The sequence below is a fragment of the Martes martes genome (assembly GCF_963455335.1).
Source record: "Martes martes genome assembly, contig: scaffold_65, whole genome shotgun sequence".
Taxonomy (NCBI): Eukaryota; Metazoa; Chordata; class Mammalia; order Carnivora; family Mustelidae; genus Martes; species Martes martes.
The window spans coordinates 41,887-68,263 of NW_027666628.1; the positions used below are offsets into that span (position 1 = coordinate 41,887).

General features: G+C 39.1%; 1 protein-coding gene across 1 annotated transcript in view; it reads right to left on the reverse strand.

Moving 5' to 3' along the window:
• Window positions 1-26,377, reverse strand: part of LOC308337872 (ankyrin repeat domain-containing protein 26-like) — a 340,750-nt gene that overhangs the window by 36,850 nt on the left and 277,523 nt on the right. The window contains exons 35-43 of the mRNA XM_080831416.1: window positions 24,821-24,888; window positions 20,802-20,830; window positions 20,638-20,710; window positions 18,723-18,751; window positions 18,559-18,631; window positions 15,751-15,779; window positions 15,587-15,659; window positions 10,404-10,486; window positions 7,845-7,993 (exon numbers count right to left, since the gene is read on the reverse strand). Of these exons, the coding sequence (XP_080687542.1) occupies window positions 7,845-7,993; window positions 10,404-10,486; window positions 15,587-15,659; window positions 15,751-15,779; window positions 18,559-18,631; window positions 18,723-18,751; window positions 20,638-20,710; window positions 20,802-20,830; window positions 24,821-24,888 (606 nt within the window). The remainder of the gene's footprint in view (window positions 1-7,844; window positions 7,994-10,403; window positions 10,487-15,586; window positions 15,660-15,750; window positions 15,780-18,558; window positions 18,632-18,722; window positions 18,752-20,637; window positions 20,711-20,801; window positions 20,831-24,820; window positions 24,889-26,377) is intronic.

The following is a 26,377-nucleotide window of genomic DNA, read 5'->3' on the forward strand; positions in this document are numbered from 1 at the left end:
TCCCCGCTGAGCTTCGCCCTCTCCCTTTGTCCCTCCCTCCTGCTCATACTCTCTCTCACACAAATAATTTCTTCTTAATTTTCTTAAAGAAAATGATTTGGTAACTTTTGTATACTTTTACCTTACTATTTAATCCTAACATAAAAAGCTAGATTTACTAATACAAAATTATAATTACTTTTTCGTGGACTAAATGCATGCAAGAGAATATTATTAGCATATAGCTACCTAAACTCACAAAAAGACTAAATTTCCCACAAGAGATGATTAATTTAGGAATTGAACATGAGCCCCTCAGAGCACTGAAAACAAAAACAAAGCTAGCAATTACTGTTTTAAAACTGTTAAACAGATAACTATTCTAGTTAAAATTTAACATCCAAAAAAGAAGGATCTTCCTGAAAGCAATTATTGAACAATCTCTCTCGACCTAAATTTCAAAAATAAATCTATAATTACAGAATATGAAATAGCTTTCATTTTGAACACAGTTGATAGAAGCAACTTTTAAATAGAAAAAATCTAGTTAAAGTCGCCTCAAACTTAGGGTGGGGGGAACCCAAATAGGAATAGGAAGCCATAGTAACAAGAAGCCACCATATGCAGTTTTAAATGCGTGTAATTGATCAATGCCTACTGGCCTCACTCACCAATCAGGCAATGTCAGCTCCTCCTTTCTAAAAGAAAGCCAGGGGCGCCTGGGTGGCTCAGTGGGTTAAAGCCTCTGCCTTCGGCTCAGGTCATGATCCCAGGTCCTGGGATCGAGCCCCGCATCGGGCTCTCTGCTCAGCAGGGAGCCTGCTTCCTCCTCTCTCTCTCTCTCTGCCTGCCTCTCTGCCTACTTGTGATCTCTGTCTGTCAAATAAATAAATAAAATCTTTAAAAAAAAAAATAAAATAAAAGAAAGCCAATATGGAACAAAATCACTCCAATACACATGCCTCGAGTGCCAACCAACCAACCAACAGTCTCACCCAAATTACCATGGTGTTTCAGATGATGACAAACCACTTAATTCTCTGAAAGCCCCCCAAACCTTAAACTCTACTCTTCCCAAAACCCTATATAAGAATAGCAGACTGCTCTGTCAGAAAAGACTGACCAGCATAGTTCTCTCTTACTAGTAGGCAATAAATTCCAGCTTCATCTTCTTAGTTTACATATTGAGGGCTCATAATCCTTTTGCAAGAATTGTTAAAATCTTATAATAATTTACAATCATATTTCATTTTCCCTAATAAAATATAAATGAAGTTTGTGATTCCTTTGATCCATTTTACTATAATTAAAGCTAACATAAATACCAGTAAAAGAATAAGTAGCAAGTAACCACAATATTGGGCCCCCAAAAAATTAAAAAAAAAATGCATACAACTGACAGGTTAAATTGTCAGAAGGGACCCATGTCAAACTTTCCTTTTGTTTAAGTGAGAATCAGCATTATGTTAAAAACAATACATGCAGGTTAAACCCCATTCACTCAATAAACATTTATTGAATAGAACTATATATGCTAGAACATTTTCTAGGCACTGAGAACATGGCAATGAACAGATAAAAATCCTATTCATGAGTGAAGTAAACACAAAAAACAATAAACTACACAGGCAAAATAGCCAGTAGTAGAGGAGAAAAACTAAAGCAGAGAAATCAAATTTTGATGTGCTATAGGATAACCAAGAAATCAGGATATTTCCCAAAATATAGGATAACCAAGAAATCGGGATAACCAAGAAAGGCCTTAATTTTTTTTAAGATTTTATTTATTTATTTGACAGAGAGAGAGATGACAAGTAGGCAGAGAGGCAGGCGGCGGGGCGGGGGTGGGGGGCGGCGGAGCAGGCCCCCCACCAAGCAGAGAGCCCGATGCAGGGCTTGATCCCAGGACCCCCGCATCATGACCTGAGCTGAAGGCAGAGACTCAACCCACTGAGCCACCCAGGCACTCCGAAAATTTTAATTAATTTAATTAAATTAATTTAATTAATTTTTAAGCAAAAATTAAATTAAAAAAAAAAAAGGAAGGAGCAAGGAGCAAGCAAGCCATAAGAGTATTATTGATGGGAAAAGCACTCCAGACAGAGTCAACAGGAAGTAGAGAGGTAAGCTCAAAGTGTTTATAGTGAGAAAAAAAAAAAAGTGAAACATTCAGTGTACCTCAGCAGAGTGAAAAGGACAGAAAATAGGAGTTCAAATCAAGGAGAGGTAGTAAGCAACAGGGAGAGACCTGAGATGAATAGATCACACAAAGCCTTGTAGGTGTTAGAAAGAACTTCGGCACATACTCTGAGCGAAATGGGAGGCAACTGGGGTTTGAGCAGAGGAAGACATAATCTGACTTATGTTTTAAAAGATCCACTGTGTTTAGAATTAATGGAAAAAGAAAAGGCAAAAGAACAAACAAACAAGAAGACCAATTAGTTAATTATTACACCGATACAGACAACAGATGACAGTGGCTTGGTCATGGAGGATGTGTTTGGCTTCTGATTATATTTTGAAGGAAGACCTGACAAGATTGGCTGACAGATTAGATGGGGTATGTATGAAAAAGAAAAAGACAGGAGTCAAAGATGATACCAAGTTTTTTGGCAGAGCAACTAGAAGAATTGTCATTAACTTAATTAGGAAAGACAAGAAAGGCAGGTATAAGAAAGAATATCAGTAGTTCAATTTTGGGCATGTTAAGTTTGCAATACCCAATAACTATCCCCCAAAATATCAAATAGGTGGTTTTATGTGTAAGTCTGGAATTCCACAGAGAGATGTGGGCTGGAGATACAAACTTGAGGGTCATTAGAATATACAAGATAGTAAAAGTCAATGGGACGCCTGGGTGGCTCAGTTGGTTGGACAGCTGCCTTCGGCTCGGGTCATGATCCCAGCGTCATGGGATCGAGTCCCACATCGGGCTCTTTGCTCCGCAGGGAGCCTGCTTCTCCCTCTGCCTCTGCCTGCCACTCTGTCTGCCTGTGCTCGCTCGCTCTCTCTCTAACAAATAAGTAAATTTAAAAAAAAAAAAAAGATAGTAAAAGTCAAGAGAAAGAAAATCAAGGACTGATTCCTGGAAGGAGAATCAGGAGAATGAGGAGAAAGAAGCAAATCAGGCTGAGATGTACAGACTAGAAAGGCAGGGGGAAACCAGGTGAGTGAGTGATATTCTGAAATCTACATGAAGACAGAATTTTGGAGAAGAGAGTTTTCCAATGGGTCAAATATTGCTGATAGGTTAAAAAAAAAGATCTAAGAAATTATGTCTAGATTTATTAAAATGAAAATCAGTGGTAACCTTTGAAAAATCAATTTTGGAGTAATGGGAGTGAAAATTACTAGTGAGAATTCAAGAGCGAATGGGAGGGAAGTAAGGATCACTGAGTGTATGTGGTTCTTTTAAGGATTTCATAGCAAAGTGGAATGATCACAGATGACTCAATTTTCTTGTTTAGTTCAATCCTTACACAATGATGATGTAGTATTTTTGTAATATTTTGAAATTTTTTAAATTGCATACATGTAGCACTAATTTTTTTTTTATGTGCCTGACCAAGGGGACGCCTGAGTGGCTTAGCCGGTTAAGTCTTCGACTCTTGGTTTTGGCTCAGGCCATGATCTCAGGGTTGTGGGATCAAGCCCTGCACAGGGCTCTGCTCTCAGTGCCAAGCCCGCTTGTCCCTCTCCCCACCACTGCACCTCACCCCCCACTCTCTCTCTAATATAAACAAATAAAATCTTTTTAAAAAGCCAAACCAAAGCATTAAATAATTCAGGAAATTATACAAGCAAAAGACTCCTTAAAAATTTTCTAGATATATAATATTATATAAACTGATTATCATTTTTCTCATGCTTAGAAAGACCACAGAAAAACTCTAAGTTCCAACAGCAGTATTTCATGCTTGATAAAAATCATCTAACTCTAGGATAAATTCTACTATCCAAAATCATTAGTCATATTAAAATTCTGTAAGGAAAGTACAAGGGGTTTAGAATGTAGAAAATATTCCTATTTTGTAAACTGAATTCTCATAAATTCTATAATATGAAGTCACTATTGAAAATTTTGGTGAGGCGCATGTAGAAATAGATTCTCTTTAAAAAGGAAGGATAATATGCTGGGGTGGGGGGAGGGAGAGGGGGGTGGGGTTATGGACATTGGGGAGGGTATGTGCTATGGTGAGTGCGGTGAAGTGTGTAAATCTGGCAATTCACAGACATGTACTCCTGGGGATAAAAATACATTATATGTTTATTTAAAAAATAATAATAAATTAAAAAATTAAAAATAAAATAAATTAATTTTTGTAAAAAAGGAAGGATAATAGCACGCGTGCATGGTACCTTAAGAAGAAGATTCAACGCATTAGCAACATCTTGGTTTATAGCACAGGGATCAAATCAAATGTTTGTATAGAACATGGGAGAAGTTGCTATATGAAATCTCTTGGTAATACTCAGATCAATTTGAGGGTCCAACATTTGAGCACTCATGCATTAGGAACCAAAACAAAAACCTAGTGACTAGCAATTTTGTTGGTAATAAGAGTGCCAGTATAGCAGGTAACTTCCTTTTGCAACACAGCAGATTTTAAAAGTATTCCATTTTTCACAAAACTCGACCATTCTCCTACACCATACACAAAGATAAATTCTAAATGGATGAAAGACCTCAATGTGAGACAGGAATCCATCAAAATCCTAGAGCAGCACATAGGTAGTAACCTCTTCGACATCAGCCACAGCAACTTCTTTCAAGACATGTCTCCAAAGGCAAGGGAAACAAAAGTGAAAATGAACTTTTGGGATTTCCTCAAGATAAAAAGCTTCTGCACAGCAAAGGAAACAGTCAACAAAACAAAGAGACAACCCACGGAATGGGAGAACATATTCGCAACTGACACTACAGATAAAAGGCTGGTATCCAAGATCTATAAAGTACTTTATATCCAAGAGGCTGGTATCCAAGATCTATAAAGTACTTCCCAAACTTCACACCCAAAAAACAAATAATCAAGTCAAAAAATGTGCAGAACAACAGACACATGAAAAAGTGCTCCACATCACTCAGCATCAGGGAAATACAGATCAAAACCACAATGAGATACCACCTCACACCAGTCAGAATGGCTAAAATTAACAAGTCAGGAAATGACAAATCGTGGCGAGGATGCGAAGAGAGGGGGACCCTCCTACACTGTTGGTGGGAATGCAAGCTGGTGCAACCACTCTGGAAAGCAGCATGGAGATTCCTCAAAAAAGTGGAAAAGAGAGCTACCTTATGACCCAGCGATCACACTACGGGGTATTTACCCTAAAGATACATATGTAGTGATCCGAAGGGGCATGGGCACCTGAATGTTTATAGCAGCAATGTCCACAATAGCCAAACAATGGAAAGAACCTCGATGTCCATCAACAGATGAATGGATAAAAATGATGCGGGGTATATATACACACACACACACACACACACACACACACACACATATATATATATACACACAATGTGTGTGTGTGTGTGTGTGTATATATATATATATATAATGGAATAGTATGCAGCCATCAAAAGAAATGAAATCTTGCCATTTGTGATGACATGGATAGAACTAGAGGGTATTATGCTGAGTGAAATAAGTCAATCAGAGAAAGACAACGATCATATGATCTCCCTGATATGAGGAAGTTGAGAGGCAACATGGGGGACTTGCAGGGTAGGAAAGAAATAAATGAAACAAGATGGGATCGGGAGGGAGACAAACCATAAGAGACTCTTAATCTCACAAAACAAAGTGATGGTTGCTGGGGGGAGAGGGGTAGGGAGAGAGTGGTTGGGTTATGGATATTGGGGAAGGTATATGCTATAATGAGTACTATGAAGTGTGTAAACCTGGTGATTCACAGACCTGTACCCCTGGGGCTAATAATACATTATATGTTAATAAAAAAATAAAAAATTATATTAAAAAATGAGCAGAAGACATGAACAGACACTTCTCCAAAGAAGACATACAAATGGCTAATGGACACATGAAAAAATGTTCATCATCATTAGCCATCAGGGAAATTCAAATCAAAACTACATTGAGATACCAACTTATACCAGTTAGAATGGCCAAAATTAACAGGACAGGAAACAACAAGTGTTGGAGAGAATGTGAGAAAGGGGAAACCTGTTACACTGTTGGGAATGCAAGTTGGTGCAGTCGCTTTGGAAAATAGTGTGGAGGTTCTTCAAAAAGTTAAAAACAGGGCGCCTGGGTGGCTCAGTGGGTTGGTCCTCTGCCTTCGGCTCAGGTCATGATCTCAGGGTCCTGGGATCAAGTCCTGCATCGGGCTCCCTGCTCGGCAGGGAGCCTGCTTCCTCCTCTCTCTCTCTGCCTGCCTCTCTGCCTACTTGGGATCTCTCTCTGTCAAATAAATAAATAAAAATCTAAATATATATATATATAATATATATAATATATATATAATCTAAATATATATATAATATATATTTTATATATATATATAAAGTTAAAACAGAGCTATCCTAACACCCAGCAATTGCATTACTGGGTATTTACCCCAAAGATACAGATGTAGTGAAAAGAAGGGCCATATGCATCCCAATGTTCATAGCAGCAATGTCTGCAATAGCCAAACTGTGGAAGGAGCAGAGGTAACCTTCAACAGATGAATGGATAAAGAAGATACGGTCCATATATACAATGGAATATTCCTCAGACATCAAAAAGGATGAATACCAACATCTGCATCAACGTGATGGAACTGAAGGAGATTATGCTGAGTGAAATAAGTCAAGCAGAGAAAGACAATTACGACATGGTTTCACTTATTTGTGGAACATAAGGAATAGCATGGAGGAATTAGAAGGAAGGGAAAAATGAAGGGGGGAAAATAAGAGGGGGAGATGAACCATGAGACACTATGGACTCTGGGAATCAAACTGAGGGTTTTAAAGGGGAATGGGGTGGGGGAGTTGAGTGAGCCCAATGATGGGTATTAAGTAGGGCATGTATTGCATGGAGCACTGGGTGTTATACACAAACAACGAATCACAGAACACTACATCAAAAACTAATGATGTACTGTATGGTGACTACCATAGCGTAATTAAAAAAAAAAGAAAAAGAAAAAGAAATGCTGGGGTAGAAAAATAAATAAGTAAATAAAAGTATTCTAAAATTTGCATAAAACATGACATCAAACCAAAAACTTTAAATATACTTTGTTAAACAATCAGTACCTTGTAGACCTAAACTCATTTTTTCAAACAGTCGCGTACTACATTGTTTTACAGGGGTGAAAGTTTACTTCCCTATTGACAGATACTTAGACTATCTCCAACTTTTTATGTGAAAATAATGCTATAATAAATATCCTTAACATATGTCATATTTTATATATATATATATATAAATGTATAATAAATGTCCTTAGAATGTGTGTGTGTGTGTGTGTGTGTTTACACAAGTCATGTTTTCCTATAGGATCTAGTCCTAGCAATGAAGTTCTTGGGATAAAAGGTCAGAATATTTAAAATTTTTGAAACACACTGCTAAATCACCCTTCGGAAGGGCTTTACCAATTTTATTTAACAACAGTGTATAAGAATGCCTTTTTCTTCACATTTGCTAACTTTGGTTGTTAATTTTTTAATAAAATATGTATCACTATGATAGCAAAAAATGGTATCTCATTATTTAAATTTTTCTGATTAGCACCCAAGATGACATAGCCTTACTAAAAAACATAAAATTTGTTAATCATGAATGTTAGCTCCAACTAGAATTTGTTTTATAGGAAAATAATAATTACCTACTATTTAAGCATTGCTATAGGCTTACCCATCAGATTCTTCATTTTCCATAATAGGACATAGGTTGTTATCAGTTTTTCCACTCCCTCTTTGATGCATTAGTCCAGCAGCAGCAGAAGCATATACGCTTTCTAATACTGCCATTTCATCATTTTGGTGCTTCTCCGTTTCTTCAATCTTTAATGGAAGTTTGATAAGAAGGATAATCGTTACTAGTTTATTCATTAAAATGAACTTTTTTCATTAATTATACATGTTTTAAAGATTTTATTTATTTATTCATCAGAGAGAGAGAGCGCACAAGCAGGAGGAGGTGCCAGCAATGGGAGAAGCAGGCTCCCTCCTGAGCAGGGAGCCCAATGCAGGACCCCATCCCAGGACCCTGGGATCATGACCCAAGCCAAAGGCAGGCTCTTAACCAACTGAGCCACCCAGGCATCCCAGAACTTTTTTCATTAATTATATCATTTGACTCTTAGTTTGTCCTAATTTTAATTGATAAAAATATTTTGTACTTATCATTACAAGTAACTGCAATTTTTATAAATTCTGCTTCATTTCTGTGTCAATAAAAAGAGAGGAATTGGGACACGTGGATACCTTGTTGGCTAAGTATCTGCCTTGGGCTCAGGTCATGATCCCAGAGTCCTGGGACAGAGTTCAGGCCTGCTTCTTCTGCCAGGACGTCCCCCTGCTTGTGTGCACACACTGTCTCTCTCTCTCTCTCTCTCTCTCTCTCTCTCACTCTCTCTCTGACAAGTAAGTAAAATCTTTAAAATAACTAGTTTGATTATACTTTTTGCCATTTGCATGTCAAACTCCTGGTCTTCTTTCCCTTCAAACGTAACCCCTGGGTTCCTTACTTTTTTATTTTCTATGTCACTATCAAAACTGTCATTTTTGTTAAAAATATGCTCAAAGTCTGATTTGTTATCATTTTCAGAGTCTGATTTATTTTCACTTAAGGAAAGATCAGAAGATGACTGGCAACTATGATCTGAGGATGAATGAGAAAGAACGACATTTTCAAGTCTAGACTCTTTCTGTTCAAAGATGCAAATGCATCTTTTTTCTCACAATCAAGTCTATCATTTGTCAAATTAGAAGGTATTTCCATTAAGTTTGCTCCTTCTTTAAAGTGACCATGTAGTGAATCTTCCTTAGGATAAGCAGTAATTTTTTTTTTTCCACAAATTTCACCAAACTTCTGCTTTAACTCTCTGGTGATGAGTTTTAACTTATTTTTCCACTCTAATTTGTCTTGTTTGGTCCACATGTCCTCACACTTTTGAACAGAGGGATGTTCTGAATATAAAAATCTATCATCCTCTCTATCACATTCCTTATTCATTCCTGGTTCTTGAGCCATTTTTGACAGATATAAAAGTTAAATTGCTGTGTTTCATTTTCAGATGTCCTTTCTGTTGGCATACATGTTTGTAAAATAACTTTATCCTTAAGTAATCAAGTATGGACAAAGAAAAAATTAGAAAATAATTAAAATTTAACTGTTAAATGTCTTAATCTATGTTAAGCTGCTCCCAAATCACTGGATTGTAACTAAGAAGCGAAAATAACTTGCCCTAGCCTGAGACAGAAGAAAAACACAAATCCATAAACTTAACTTTGTCAGTTTTTTTAAACTAAACAATTCATTACATGTCACATCTACCAAAAAATGAATTAGATGATTTTCAATGTTATAAACTTAAAACCATTTTATCTTACCATACCTTAAACAGTGACCCCAATAGTGCATTTGAGAATTTTTTTAAAGATTAATAACTAGAGAATAGACAAACTTATTATTAGGAGCCAAAATCAATAAACATCAATCAGAAAGAAAAATAAATTCCTAAATTTTAATTCAAATTATATACTATGATAGTGTTATACATCACTATAAATTATCTGCCTGTATCCAGCTATTGTAACGTCCACTGAGAGTGGATAAGAAAAATGCGAATAATATTTACAGATTCCCTATATGGAAATGAAATAACTGAAAACGTTCCTGTTTATTACCCAAATACAAAGGTCCCATCCTGGAAGGTTTGATTCTACAATAGGCAATTGTGTTCATTTTATGATCCTACTCTCTGAAGTCAACTACACAGAGATCACAAGACAAAATAAATCTTTAATCTTGGCATTAGTGACTGACAATACAGAACTGCACGTTTTGAACCACTGAGAACTGCACATTAAGAACCACTCCTTCTACATGAATCTAAGTCAATAGTCATAATTGTTATACTGCACTTAATTTCAACTGCTTAAACATATGGTTCAGTATTTGATGTCAACTTTTTAGCATGTAAAAACTTACAAAAATGGAAGAAGCAAACAATATTCAGGAATTTTTTTGGTCCAATTCCAAGGATGAAGTTTAACTACAAGCTACTATAAATTCTAACAATATTTTAAATATGGTAACTTGTAAAATTTTAAAAAACTAAATACTAAATTATAATCGATCAACTTCAATACATTTTGTTCAGAAGATAATTTCATTTGAGCTATGTTACATTCTTAAAGCAGGGAAAACAATATAAAATTGGAAATTTAAATTTAAATTTGTATATACCTGCAGGTGTTTATTTTCACTTTCATTAAGACTTTCTTCCTCTTTTTCTGTTGTCATTTCTAAGTCTAGTTCTGCTGAAAAATCTATATATTTTATTAAAATAGACAAATTAGACTGGTTAGATAAAAGCTATAACCTTCATAAAAATAGAAAACAACATCTTATCAATTAAGAGTTTAAATTAAACTTAATCTTTAGCTGGATATTTACTTTAAGAAATACTTTTCATTATCAAAAACTTCAACAAACCATTTGGGAAATACTAAATGTCACTAGGTTAAAGGCATACAAACATCTCAAAGAATCATTCACAAATTCACCCACCTAACACCAATGAACAAAACAATCAGAAACAAATTTTTAAAATGCAGCAGAAAGATATAAAATCACAACAGACTATTCTTTACCTTGTTACAGTACCTCTTAAACGTCACCCTAAGCTTCAACTACAACATTATTCATGGTTTCCAAAATTACTAGTATTTTTTATGCCTTTATCAGTGTACAACCTTCCTATGGGTGTATTTCCCTGATGAATGTAAACATTCCTAAAATGTTTTCCTCTACTTCTTGACAAATTTCTTCACATCTTCTAGGACACAGACTGCTACACAAAGTCATCCTTGATTAAGGCTACCCTTCCCTAGATAAATAGATCTCTTTCTTTGGGGCTACGTTAGTACCACACAGATTTTTCTAGTGCATCTTCACCACCCGAACTGTAAGTTACTTCTTTATGTGTACATATTCCTTTTGTTACTAGACTGTATGGGACAATCTCTCTCTTTCTCTTTTTTTAAGAGAGACGGGGGGAAGGAGAAGAGGGAGAGAGAATTTTGACCAGGCTCCACGCCCAGCACTGAACCCCACTTGGGGCTTGACCTGAGCCAAAATCAAGAGTTGGACACTCAACCGACTGAGCCCCCCAGGGGCCCTGTATGGGACAATCTCTTAAATCATCTCTGTGTAAACAGTCTTTATTCTACTCAGTAATTATTTACTGAGTTCCCAGTAAGTGCTAGGCACCCAGGTTTAAAGCAGCATGTAGATAAAAGGTGTCAGGAATGGTTTTTGTAGAGATAATGCCTGAACTGAGACAGCAACACTGAGGTCAGCCAGAGTCAAAGGGGTTAGAGGGCGCAGTAAGACAAGGGAGAGAAACACACAACAGGGTAAATATCTGTCTAAAATACAGGAATCAAAGAGGAAGACATCAAAAGCAGTTCAGATGCCAGAGAAAAGGGCAGACAGTAGAAAGGGTTAGAGAGCTTAGCAGAACTCAAAATTATGAAAGCCTTATATGTAATTTTAAGATACCTGGACACAAACATATTTTCAACAATGGTTCACAGTCATATTTGCATTCGAGACACATCACTCTAAATGCTGTGGAGAGGGATGAATCTGAGGGGCATTGTAATAAAAGATGGGAGATGAATGAGAAGGCACTGATGCAAAATAAAGATGAAGCACACCTGAACCGACAGAATGGTTCTAGAAATATTGAGGATATAAAATTATCAGGGCCAGTACAGAATAAATCTATATTAAATGAGTAAATACACAATCGTGGGTCCCTAGCAACCAATTTTGCTCGTTACTTTATAAAAGGCATCAAGTGGGAATTATTCTACATGAACTGTTTTAAGTTGAATGTATTTATTTTATAATTTTTCTGTTCCATATCTTCCTATGTTACAGAAGCCTGTGGGTGCTTTGTTTTAAAAGTCCTGCTTCTTGGATCTACCAAGCTCATGAGGAAGTAACAGGAACAAGTCACTTGTATAGGTAAGTAACTTTGAATTTATTGTCTGCATTCACTACTCTAGGAGATAATTGAAAATCTTTTGAAACTATAGTGTTAATTCTACAAGTAAAGAAAGAACATAAAACTACAGGGGTGAAAAAAATACTGTACAATTTATTAGTACCGACCTGATCATATGACTGATGAAAGGCCCTTAGTTAACTGGTACATTAAGTAGAGCACACATTAGATATGGTTAATCAGTAGACTGAGTATATCAGGAGAATGTTATTTTTAAACGGTGTAGTACTCCTTAAAACCAATATTCCACCTATTCATCAAAATTAATGAAGGGGGGCGCCTGGGTGGCTCAGTCAGTTAAGCGGCTGCTTTCAGCTCAGGTCATGACTGGATCCTGGGATGGAGTCCTCCATCGGGCTCCCAGGTCAGTGGGGAGTCTGCTTCTCCCTCTGCCCCTCCTCCCACTTTTTCTCTCAATCTCTCTCAAATAAATAAAATCTTCAAATAATAATAATAATAATAATAATAAGGGGCATCTGGGTGGCTCAGTGAAGTAAGTGTTTGGCTGTTGATTTCATCTCAGGTCATGATCTCAGGGTCGTGAGATCCAGCCCCACATCAGAGCCCGTGCTAAGCGTGAAGCCTGCTGCTTGGGGTTCTCTCCCTCCCTCTCCTTCTGCCTTACCTCCCTCCCTCCCCACCTTCTTGCTCTCTAAAAAAATAAAATAAAAATAATAAAACAAGAACATAGACTATGCATACATAGTTGAGAAGATGATACTATATAGTAAATTCTCAATGATTCCCATTAATGCTGGGAAAGACAACTCTAAAATAAAGTCATAGAGAATATAGGAAATATTTTAATATTTGGTTTGGGAAGCTGCATTTTCTAGTTACATTGAATATAATTGGACCAATACTTGTGAATTTAAAGCTATAAAAATAAAGTTAAGAAACTTTGTTTTCAATAAGCAATCTTTAGACCTCAACCTAGTATCCTTAGCTGAGCACAAACTTCTAAATATAATACTGCCACCCACTCTCAAGTGAATGCTAAAAACAGCCTAAAAGAAATTACAATCTCCAAAATCTTTTTAAAAAAAGATTCTACGGGGGATATGGACATTGGGGAGGGTATGTGCTATGATGACTGCTGTGAAATGTGTAAACGTAGCGATTCACAGACCTGTACCTCCTAGGGATAAAAATACATTATATGTTTATTAAAATTTTAAAAAAATTCTATTTATTAAAATAAAAAATATGTATTTCAGAATTAGTGTCACACTTACTGATAATAACAATTTTAATATTTAGGGAACCAATCCTGTATTTCTATAGTTTCCAAAAGTAGTTTGATTTGGTAGATCATGTCAGTCTTTCAAGGGTTTTTGGAAACAGCTCTCGTACCAAAAAATTACCTATCTTAAAAAAAAAGAAAGCCATAGCTTCCGTATCTCACTTGAGTAATGAAGACCGACGTAACCTGTATCTTTGATGTCCAAAAGACCTGAGGAGGATGGATATGTGGTTCTAGTGCAAATACCCTCGAGCCATCTAAAGTGAATTCTCTGGAGTTTCCTTCTCAACTCCAAGACTTCTAAGCTAACGTAACTTTCCCTTTTCCCTTGTTCCCTTCGCTATGCCCCTTCAAAAAGTAATTTCTGGGAGCACCCGGACGGAACGGCGGGTTGAGCATCTGGCTCCTGATTTCAACTCAGCTCATGAGGACAGAGTCTTCAGATGGAACCCTGCATGGAGGCTCCAGGCGCAGAAGTGAGCCTGTTTAAGGAACCTCTCCCTCTGCCTTTGCCCCTCCCCCTGATCATTCTCTGTCTCTCTCAATCTTGCTCCCTGAAACAAATAAAGAAAAAAAAATCCTAAAAAAAGACTTATTTGTGGATCTATAGTCTTGATTGTTCTGCTTTTACACCCTTTTTATTAGGGATTATCTCCACCACTTCTTTCCTTTTTAGTTAGCACTAGTATCTTACATCTATAACCTCCCTTTCTGCATCTCCTTTCTCCCGTCTAGCTGAAAACATGCTTACAAACAAAAAGGAAATAATGTTTTCCTTGATCCTGTGGTGTCTTGAAGTATCCAGTGGCCTTTCCAGGTGTCTCTACGTGGAAGTCTCCACCCTTGCAATGGAGCACATGACCAATGGACCATTGACATTTGCATCACCTGACAGGTCAGAATGCAGGATCCCAGACCTGCCGCTCACAATGTTCATTATTTTTGAAAGATTGTATTTATCTCTTTGACAGAGAGAGATCACAAGTAGGCAGAGAGGCAGGCAGAGAGAGAGGGGGAAGCAGGCTCCCTGCGGAGCAGAGAGCCGGATGCGGGGCTCGATCCCAGGATCCTGAGGTCATGACCCGAGCCCAAGGCAGAGGCTTAACCCACTGAGCCACCCATGCGCCCCTCACAATGTGCACTTCTTTTTTTTTAAAGATTTCTTTCCTTCTTTCTTTCTTTCTTTCTTGGACAGAGAGATCACAAGTAGGCAGAGAGGAAGGCAGAGAGAGAGAGAGGGGGAAGCAGGCTCCCCGCAGAGCAGAGAGCCTGATGTGGGGCTCGATCCCAGGACCCTGGGATCACGACCTGAGCCGAAGGCAGAGGCTTTAACCCACTGAGCCACCCAGGCGCCCCCACAATGTGCATTTTTAACAAGGTCTCCGAGGATTCAGTAACATTGGAGAAATTCTGGTCCATACTGAGTCTGCTGCCACATTCCTTCACCTTAACTTCACCTTTGAGAAGCAAGCTTCACGTTCGTCACTATCAATTCTTCAAAACTGGAAAAGTCTTAAAAGTCACAAACTTTCTAATAGACTTTTTAGCACGGCTAAGGCTTCCTCAATTTCCCCCAAACTGACCCTGCTCTCTTCTCCTTCCAATACTCTTACTTGGCACTCAATGATACGATTTATGCAGTACCACCATTTCACATGCCATCCAGCCACACATTCTTATAGCTGACTAGAACATAGCTTTGCATCATCAACCACGTCAGTCCTTAATGTCTTCCCAGCAGCGAGGAAAGCAGTAACAGGGGGGAAATTTTGGTATCCGACTCCGACAGGTTTTGGTACCGGAAGCGCCCCTGATACCCTTCCGGCATTTCAAACAGTCGGCTCTTCCTTTTAAAAGAATTGAGCGAAACCTTCCATGTTTCAGAAGCTCTTGTTCTTAGGCTTGTAAATATCTTCTGTTCAAACATAGATATCAGCAATAACATCTACCTTATTTATGTCAGAACCTTCACTGAAGCTTGCCCCCAAAGTTAAATAAATAACTAAATAACTAACTAACTAAATAAAAAGACTTCAGAATAAGAAGACTGTGAGCATTTCAAATATTTTAGTGGACTTCTTTACACCGTTCAATTTGTATTGTAAAATTTACCTGATTGGGATGCTTGAATTTCCTCCATGTCTCTGGGTTGATTCGAAATGAAACCTTTCCCCTCCACAGCAGGCTGGATGGGTATAGAAACAATATGATTAAGACATAATGAACATTTCATGCAATCTGTCGTTAAAGCCTCAAAATAGAAATGTAAGTTTTACCTTCCGGTGAGAATATTTTCCTGCAGAATCTAAAAAGCAAAAGGGTCATCTAGTTAGCTCCATGTACATAGAGAAGCCCACAAACACTCATGCACTTGGTACTAAGCTGAATCCTCATGCCTGGCTCAGATTACAAGTGGGTTTGGGGGTTGTTTCTGCAGACAGGAAGGTGGGTTGGCCAGAAGGGCAATTACTAATGAGAGGAACACATCGTTGACCCTGAGTGGACATACGTGAAAGCCCATGGTAGAATGCTACACCACATCCTTAAGGCAGCACAGCAGAATCATTTATACCATTGGACTCTAAGTATGTATGACCTGCTTCAATTTGTCCTGTCCTGTAGGAGTACACAGTGCTGATGATAGGCCAACTGAATGCATAACTGAGTTTTCATCAAACAAAACCGTAGGAACTGATCAGCTTGGATATACACTTGTGGGATCACAGTTACTAAAAGTACTCATTTTTGTCCGTATCCTTGTGGGCTACCGGTATGCCGACATTTCCTGCATCCACTAGTTTAGCCACCTTAAAGTTTCTTCATTCACTTATACAAGAAGGTGTCTAAAACACATCTAAGAAATAATGTACAATAGCTTTAAATATGGAAATATGACTATGTATATGGAACAAAATCTATTGAATGGCCACAGAAATCCTAGGTACTGAAAATCTTTGGTCACTGTCATACTTATTGATAAAAACAATTCTAGCATTCGGGGAACCAACCCTATAATTTCTTTGGATTCCAAACGTAGTTTGAATTGGTAGATCATGTCAGTCTTTCAAGGGTTTTTGGAAACAGCTCTCGTATCAAAAAATTACCTATCTTAAAAAAAAAGAAAGCCATAGCTTCCGTATCTCACTTGAGTAATGAAGACCGACGTAACCTGTATCTTTGATGTCCAAAAGACCTGAGGAGGATGGATATGTGGTTCTAGTGCAAATACCCTCGAGCCATCTAAAGTGAATTCTCTGGAGTTTCCTTCTCAACTCCAAGACTTCTCAGCTAACGTGCCTTTCCCTTTTCCCTTGTTCCCTTCGCTACGCCCCTTCAAAAAGTAATTTCTGGGAGCACCCGGACGGAACGGCGGATTGAGCATCTGGCTCTTGATTTCGACTCAGCTCATGAGGACAGAGTCTTCAGACGGAACCCTGCATGGAGACTCCAGGCGCAGAAGTGAGCCTGTTTGAGGAACCTCTCCCTCTGCCTTTGCCCCTCCCCCTGATCATTCTCTGTCTCTCTCAATCTTGCTCCCTGAAACAAATAAAGAAAAAAAAATCCTAAAAAAAGACCTATTTGTGGATCTATAGTCTTGATTGTTTTTGTTTACACCCTATTTATTAGGGATTATCTCCACCACTTCTTTCCTTTTTAGTTAGCACTAGTATCTTACATCTATAACCTCCCTTTCTGCATCTCCTTTCTCCCGTCTAGCTGAAAACATGCTTACAAACAAAAAGAAAACAATGTTTTCCTTGATCCTGTGGTGTCTTGAAGTATCCAGTGGCCTTTCCAGGTGTCTCTACGTGGAAGTCTCCACCCTTGCAATGGAGCACATGACCAACGGACCATTGACATTTGCATCACTTGACAGGTCAGAATGCAGGATCCCAGACCTGCCGCTCACAATGTTCATTATTTTTGAAAGATTGTATTTATCTCTTTGACAGAGAGAGATCACAAGTAGGCAGAGAGGCAGGCAGAGAGAGAGGGGGAAGCAGGCTCCCTGCGGAGCAGAGAGCCGGATGCGGGGCTCGATCCCAGGATCCTGAGGTCATGACCCGAGCCCAAGGCAGAGGCTTAACCCACTGAGCCACCCACGCGCCCCTCACAATGTGCACTTCTTTTTTTTAAAGATTTCTTTCTTTCTTTCTTTCTTTCACAGAGAGATCACAAGTAGGCAGAGAGGAAGGCAGAGAGAGAGAGGGGGGGAAGCAGGCTCCCCGCAGAGCAGAGAGCCTGATGTGGGGCTCGATCCCAGGACCCTGGGATCACGACCTGAGCCGAAGGCAGAGGCTTCAACCCACTGAGCCACCCAGGCGCCCCCACAATGTGCATTTTTAACAAGGTCTCCGACGATTCAGTAACATTGGAGAAATTCTGGTCCATACTGAGTCTGCTGCCACATTCCTTCACCTTAACTTCACCTTCTAGAAGCAAGCTTCACGTTCGTCACTATCAATTCTTCAAAACTGGAAAAGTCTTAAAAGTCACAAACTTTCTAATAGACTTTTTAGCACGGCTAAACTTCCTCAATTCCCCCCAAACTGACCCTGCTCTCTTCTCCTTCCAATACTCTTACTTGGCACTCAATGATACTATTTATGAAGTACCACCATTTCACATGCCATCCAGCCACACATTCTTATAGCTGACTAGAACATAGCTTTGCATCATCAACCACGTCAGTCCTTAATATCTTCCCAGCAGCGAGGAAAGCAGTAACAGGGGGGAAATTTTGGTATCCGACTCCGACAGGTTTTGGTACCGGAAGCGCCCCTGATACCCTTCCGGCATTTCAAACAGTCGGCTCTTCCTTTTTAAAGAATTGAGCTAAACCTTCCATGTTTCAGAAGCTCTTGTTCTTAGGCTTGTAAATATCTTCTGTTCAAACATAGATATCAGCAATAACATCTACCTTATTTATGTCAGAACCTTCACTGAAGCTTGCCCCCACAATTAAATAACTAACTAACTAAATAACTAACTAAATAAAAAGACTTCAGAATAAGAAGACTGTGAGCATTTCAAATATTTTAGTGGACTTCTTTACACCGTTCAATTTGTATTGTAAAATTTACCTGATTGGGATGCTTGAATTTCCTCCATGTCTCTGGGTTGATTCGAAATGAAACCTTTCCCCTCGACAGCAGGCTGAATGGGTATTGAAACAATATGATTAAGACATAATGAACATTTCATGCAATCTGTAGTTAAAGCCTCAAAATAGAAATGTAAGTTTTACCTTCCGGTGAGAATATTTTCCTGCAGAATCTAAAAAGCAAAAGGGTCATCTAGTTAGCTCCATGTACATAGAGAAGCCCACAAACACTCATGCACTTCGTACTAAGCTGAATCCTCATGCCTGGCTCAGATGACAAATGGGTTTGGGGGTTGTTTCTGCAGACAGGAAGGTGGGTTGGCCAGAAGGGCAATTTCTAATGAGAGGAACAAATCGTGACTCTGAGTGGACATACGTGAAAGCCCATGGTAGAATGCTACACCACATCCTTAAGGCAGCACAGCAGAATCATTTATACCATTGGACTCTAAGTATGTATGACCTGCTTCAATTTGTCCTGTCCTGTAGGAGTACACAGTGCTGATGATAGGCCAACTGAATGCATAACTGAGTTTTCATCAAACAAAACCGTAGGAACTGATCAGCTTGGATATACACTTGTGGGATCACAGTTACCAAAAGTACTCATTTTTGTCCGTATCCTTGTGGGCTACCGGTATGCCGACATTTCCTGCATCCACTAGTTTAGCCACCTTAAAGTTTCTTCATTCACTTATACAAGAAGGTGTATAAAACACATCTAGGAAATAATGTACAATAGCTTTAAATATGGAAATATGACTATGTATATGGAACAAAATCTATTGAATGGCCACAGAAATCCTAGGTACTGAAAATCTTTGGTCATGTCATACTTATTGATAAAAACAGTTTTAGCATACAGGGAACCAACCCTATAATTTCCATTTTTGTTTTTTTTTAGATTTTTTATTTATTTGACAGACAGAGATCACAAGTAGGCAGAGAGGCAGGCAGAGAGAGAGAGGAGGAAGCAGGCTCCCTGCGGAGCAGAGAGCCGGATGCGGGGCTCGATCCCAGGATCCTGAGGTCATGACCCGAGCCCAAGGCAGAGGCTTAACCCACTGAGCCACCCACGCGCCCCTCACAATGTGCACTTCTTTTTTTTTTAAAGATTTCTTTCTTTCTTTCTTTCTTTCTTTCACAGAGAGATCACAAGTAGGCAGAGAGGAACGCAGAGAGGGGGGGGGGGAAGCAGGCTCCCCGCAGAGCAGAGAGCCTGATGTGGGGCTCGATCCCAGGACCCTGGGATCACGACCTGAGCCGAAGGCAGAGGCTTTAACCCACTGAGCCACCCAGGCGCCCCCACAATGTGCATTTTTAACAAGGTCTCCGAGGATTCAGTAACATTGGAGAAATTCTGGTCCATACTGAGTCTGCTGCCACATTCCTTCACCTTAACTTCACCTTTGAGAAGCAAGCTTCACGTTCGTCACTATCAATTCTTCAAAACTGGAAAAGTCTTAAAAGTCACAAACTTTCTAATAGACTTTTTAGCACGGCTAAGGCTTCCTCAATTTCCCCCAAACTGACCCTGCTCTCTTCTCCTTCCAATACTCTTACTTGGCACTCAATGATACGATTTATGCAGTACCACCATTTCACATGCCATCCAGCCACACATTCTTATAGCTGACTAGAACATAGCTTTGCATCATCAACCACGTCAGTCCTTAATGTCTTCCCAGCAGCGAGGAAAGCAGTAACAGGGGGAAAATTTTGGTATCCGACTCCGACAGGTTTTGGTACCGGAAGCGCCCCTGATGCCCTTCCGGCATTTCAAACAGTCTGCTCTTCCTTTTAAAAGAATTGAGCGAAACCTTCCATGTTTCAGAAGCTCTTGTTCTTAGGCTTGTAAATATCTTCTGTTCAAATATTGTTCAGCAATAACATCTACCTTATTTATGTCAGAACCTTCACTGAAGTTTGTCCCCAAATTAAATAACTAACTAACTAAATAACTAACTAAATAAAAAGACTTCAGAATAAGAAGACTGTGAGCATTTCAAATATTTTAGTGGACTTCTTTACACCGTTCAATTTGTATTGTAAAATTTACCTGATTGGGATGCTTGAATTTCCTCCATGTCTCTGGGTTGATTAGAAATAAAACCTTTCCCCTCCACAGCAGGCTGGATGGGATTAGAAACAGTATGATTAAGACATAATGAACATTTCATGCAATCTGTCGTTAAAGCCTCAAAATAAAAATGTAAGTTTTACCTTCCGGTGAGAGTATTTTCCTGGAGAATCTAAAAAGCAAAAGGGTCATCTAGTTAGCTCCATGTACATAGAGAAGCCCACAAACACTCATGCACTTGGTACTAAGCTGAATCCTCATGCCTGGCTCAGATGACAAATGGGTTTGGGGGTTGTTTCTGCAGACAGGAAGGTGGGTTGGCCAGAAGGGCAATTTCTAATGAGAGGAACAAATCGTGACCCTGAGTGGACATACGTGAAAGCCCATGGTAGAATGCTACACCACATCCTTAAGGCAGCACAGCAGAATCATTTATACCATTGGACTCTAAGTATGTATGACCTGCTTCAATTTGTCCTGTCATGTAGGAGTACACAGTGCTGGGATTAAGCCCCGTGTCAGGCTCCCTGCTCAATGGGGAGTCTCCTTCTCCCTCTCCCTCTGCCCTTCGGCCCCACTTGTGCTCTCTCGCAAATAAATAAAATCTTTTAAAAAGTCTTAAATTAAAAAAATGAGAAAGACATAAGGCCTAGAAAAAGAACAACATTGTAAATTGATTAGTTGGGCTTCCTGACTTTTTCAGTATAGAGGAGTGAACATTTCATAATGGACTGATACTAGACTAAGGAAATAGAAGCGTCCTTTATCTTCCAGTCTCTTTACATGGTTTTTTCCCAATCTATCCTCCACATGAGGGGTGACCAAACTATGGCCACAGGCCAAGTCGGACCAGTCACATGTGACTGTGCTCCCATAAAACTTTATTTACAGGACCAGATGGTTGGTTCTTGCTATTCACCTACGTATTGCTACAGCTGCTTTCACACTATAATGGTAGTTGTAGTTGAGAAACCACAGGGCCTAAAATATTCACTATCTGGCCCTTTAGAGAAAAAGCTTGGTGATCCCTATTTTGTGCCACAACCAGAAGGCCCTAATTCAAATCTAATCTTGTTACCCTTCTGCTTCACATTCTCCAGTGAATCCCTGCATCAAGTACTGCTGGCTCCCTCCCCAATAACCATGCCAGAGTCTTCATTCTTGCTGGAGAACCACAACTTTATTTGGATATTTATTGTCCCAAAGACGAAGAAGGTGGCCTTACCCCAGCTTCAAAAGGAGAAATGATTATTCTAAGCTAATCACAGTACCAGCGGCTGGTTTAGGAACAAGCACGTGATATAACCTAGCTTATAAGATGTTACAGTAAATTTACTGCAAGCTTCTGAGTTTTCTTCCTATTTAAAGAAACATATAGGGATGCCTGGGTGGCTCGGTTGTTAAGCCTCAGCCTTCAGCTTGGGTCATGATTTGAGGGTCCTGGGATCCAGCCCCACGTCAGGCTCCCTGCTCAGCAAGAGGCCTGCTTTTCCCTCTGCCGCTTCCCCCTGCTTGTATTCCCTCTCTGTCTGTCTTCTGTGTCAAATAAATAAATAAAATCTTTAAAAAAAAAAAAAGGAACATATAAAGAAAAACAGTCCTTCCAGTCATTGAATATTGTCATGTGAGAATATGCCTCGAACTGTTGCTAATTAGCCAATCAGGAAAGGAAATATAAAATACCGCCAACCTCAAAGCTAAAAAGAGACAACTGGAATCCTGGTGACATCACTGAACCATCAAAACAATTCTGGTTCCTCCTGTTTTAGTCACTGTTTTGTTTGGTTTGCTTTCTTCAGATTTATTGATTTGAGAGAGAGTGCACGCATGCAAGAGAGAGTACACGAACGGGGGGAACGGCAGAGGAGGAGAATCGTCAAGCAGACTCCATGCTGAGCACGGAGCCCAGTGGGATGTGGGGCTTGATCTCATGACCCATGAGACTGTGACCTGAGCTAAAACTAAGAGTCAATGCATAACTGACTAAGCCACCCAGGTGGCCCCGTTTTAGTCACTATTATAAGTCACCTGTTATTCGCAGCTAAAAGCATTCGACCTGATAAATTTGCCAAGGTCTACAGCCTAAGAGCTACACCTTTCCATGGTACTGAAAAACTTTCATTAGCTTGCCTTAGCTAAGTATTCACTCATTCCAACCATTCCCATAGCACACTTTTTGTACCAGCAAAATTGAACTGCTCGTAAGTGCTCCCAAGTTCACTCGTACATCTGAGCATCTGCACTGCTGTTCCCTGTGCAAAACATGTCATCTTGATGGACGTTTCTCCTGCCAAACATGGTTCTTCTGCCTCTTTACCTGGCAAACTTAATACTCGGTCTGCATACTTACCTTAAATTCTACCCACTCTTCTAAAACTCTAACTTGTCACTATCGGCTTACATATTAAGTACCAATAAAAACATAACAATGATAATTATAAGCACTAGGGGACTCTGGCACATAGTAAGCACGGAATAAAGTAGAGTAAATAATAAAAATAGAGTAGTAAAAACAGAGTAAATAATAAGAATGACAATGATAATAACAAACTCCCGGAGGGAAGGGATTGTGTTTTTTGAATGTTTGTATTCTATATCAGAGTAACACTTAGTGGCTAAAAGACACTTGATAGTTATTTGCTAAGTGAACAAATGAAAATGAGTAAATTGCAAAACCAAACCAACCTACAGATTTTCTTTGATAAAAGTCTACTAAGTTAAAGGTTCCTTCATACATGTCAGATTGTACAATGCACTAGGTGCCACATCTAGGGAGCAGTGGTAGCATTTTTGTTATTGTGAACCATTTTTCTGCTTTTGTTATAATCTGTTGAGCCTCAGAGTTGCCCCATTTGAATTTTTATTATGATAATCTTTTTACTAATGGCAACAGAGTGTCGTGTTCTAACAAAATTACAGTATCATGACAATTATGCAACGAACAGAAGAAAACATTGTTCTAATAAAGTCAACATATCTCATTCTCTTTAACTAATGAGAAATGAAGTTGTTAATGATATCTTATTGATACAACAATATATAAAACCACCTATGATTCTCAAGGCATTTCTTTTCTGATTTCTGTACCACGGACAGTCACCTTTAAAGAAAAAAAAAACAGTCTCACTGGTATTGCTGCATACTAGCTAAGTTTTCCAGTTCTTATTGCTTGCCATTTGTTTATGGTACCAGGAAGGTATTATAGAGTTCCCAGTTTTGAGGATAGCTCCTTTTTTAATGAGACAAATCAGTATGTAATACTTACTAAATGTAATCCACTTGTAAAAACTAAAAGATCCATTTTCATAACAAGTTCAAGTTGTTTTAATATGCTTATAAAGGAAACATAAAACATACTAACTTAAAAATCTCTCTCTTATTTACACAAAGATATAAGGGATTTTAGGGGTCATGACTAAAATAATGAATTTCTTTTCAGACAATAATGTCTCATATGTTAAATTACCTACAATTAACTTCCTTTTTCGTTGTTGTTCACACTGAGGTACCTTTTTTTTTTTTAATTATGGTCAGTTAGCCAGCACATACTACATCGTAAGTTTCTGATGTAGTGTTCAATGATTAATTAGCTGCATATAACACCCAGTGCTCATCACGACACGTGCCCTCCTTAATACTCATCACCCAGTTCCCCCATTCCCCCACTCCATCCTTCCATAACCCTCAGTTTGTTTCCTGGAGTCTGGTCTCTCTCATGGATTTGTTCCTATTGTTCATGACAGTATTTAAAGTCTTAAGTAATTCTGAATACTAGACTATTAAGAAAGAAATTAAGAAAGAAAAAAAAAAATAGAGGCCCCTGGGTGGCTCAGTTGGGTAAGCATCTGCTTTCAGCTCAGGTCAAGATCCCTGGACCCTGGGACTGAGTCCAACATTGGGCTCCCTGCTCAGTGGGAAACCTGCTTCTCCCTGTCCCTCTGCCTGTGCTCTCTCTCTCTCTCTCTGTCAAATAAATAAATAAAATCGAGAGAGAGAGAGAGAGAGAGAAAGAGAAAGAAAGGAAGAAAGCAAGAAAGTGAGCTTATGCAATTTACACATTGGGTTTTTTTTTTTCCTCCCACTGCTCTTTCATAATCAAAACTTCCTTACTCTGCCTTCATCTATGTGACCACCAAAAGTACTTCACTCTGAAAAGTCTTACCTGGATTGTTATTTTGCGAAAAATTTTTAAATCTTTCTTCTCTATGTTGGGCAATTATTTGGCGATTGCTACATATAAAAAGGGGTGATAAACAATGTTACTATTTTAATACTGATATGGAAAACATTTACCAAATATATCAATTCATAAGAGTATTTCGAATAATATCAGAGCTAATATCAAACCTTAAATTACCCCATATACTTTAAAGGAAGGTGAATCAGTCATAAAGTAGTAACTTAGCAATTAGTAGTATTAGCTTGCCATAACGGAACGTGTCTTGAACTCAGTGGTCCTAACTCTGTAACCACAGCTATTTGCTCTTGGACGAGCCACTTCTCTCTGGCTCCAAGTCTTCCTCTATAAAACAGGCATCTTACTGCCTTATTTCACAAGGTTGTTAAGAGGATTTCATGAAATATTAGACCCAAAACATGGCCTCTCGGGAAAGGGGACACCCACCACTCTGGGAAGGGCTGTATGAGACCTTTCATCAGCCCGTAAGAAAAGGCGCTCCTCAGGATTTAAAGCAGGCTTGAGATATAGGCCTAGAAACAAAGGAGAAAGGAAAGTCCAGGCTCTTCCTGTAGCATTACTTGAACCTCTCTAACAGCTTAGAAGGGTCCCAACTGCCATCTGCTAGCAGGATAGAAAAGCAAAATCCTCAAGCGGTACTTCATTATGAAGGTCTGCGCTAACATATGGGCTTCATGTAAGGCTTTTGAGTGCGAAGGGAAGGGTGTGTGTGGCTAAAGCCAGGGGGCCCAGCGGCCAGAACAGGGTGCTGGTGCCGTGGAATAGCAGCTGAGCATACAAGCATATGTCGCAAACTAAAAAATGTTGTAACTTTGAAGTCTCATCGTGGGTCACCACGAAGACTGAGGAATGCGGATCAGCAAGGGCATCCTGGGAGCAAAGGTCAATCATAACCATAACCAAACTGCAGAAAAATAACATTGCCTTCTAGAGGACAGGTCTGCACAAAAAGTTATTTGCAGGGGTGCCTGGGTGGCTCAGTCATTTAAGCATCTGCCTTCAGCTCAGTCACGATCTTGGGGTCCTAGAATTGAGCCCCATGTCTGGCTCCCTGCTCTAACCCCTTCCCCTGCTCATGCTCTCACTCTCTCTCTCAAAAAATAAAATCTTTAGTTTTCTTTCTTTTTTAAAAGATATTTATTTATTTATTTGAGTGAGAGAATGAGAGAGGGAGGGAGAAAACATGAGAGCGGGGAGGGTCAGAGGGAGAAGCAGACTCCCTGCTGAGCAGGGAGCCAGTTGGGGGACTCGATCCTGGGACTCCAGGATCATGACCTGAGCCAAAGACAGTCGCTTAACAGAGTCACCAAGGTACTACACACAGCAATGTTGCAGCAACAGAATCAAAGGAAACAAGGGAATGACAAGAATGTCCTTTTTTCCCTCCAAATGACTTGCGAAAGAGGATGGTCTCTTTGGTCTTAGGGAACTTCTTAGGTTCCTGGAAAATTCAAGGGGGAAAGTATAAGAGATAACCCTCAAGGGAAAGTATAGGGTTTTCTACTAAACTGAACATCTCAA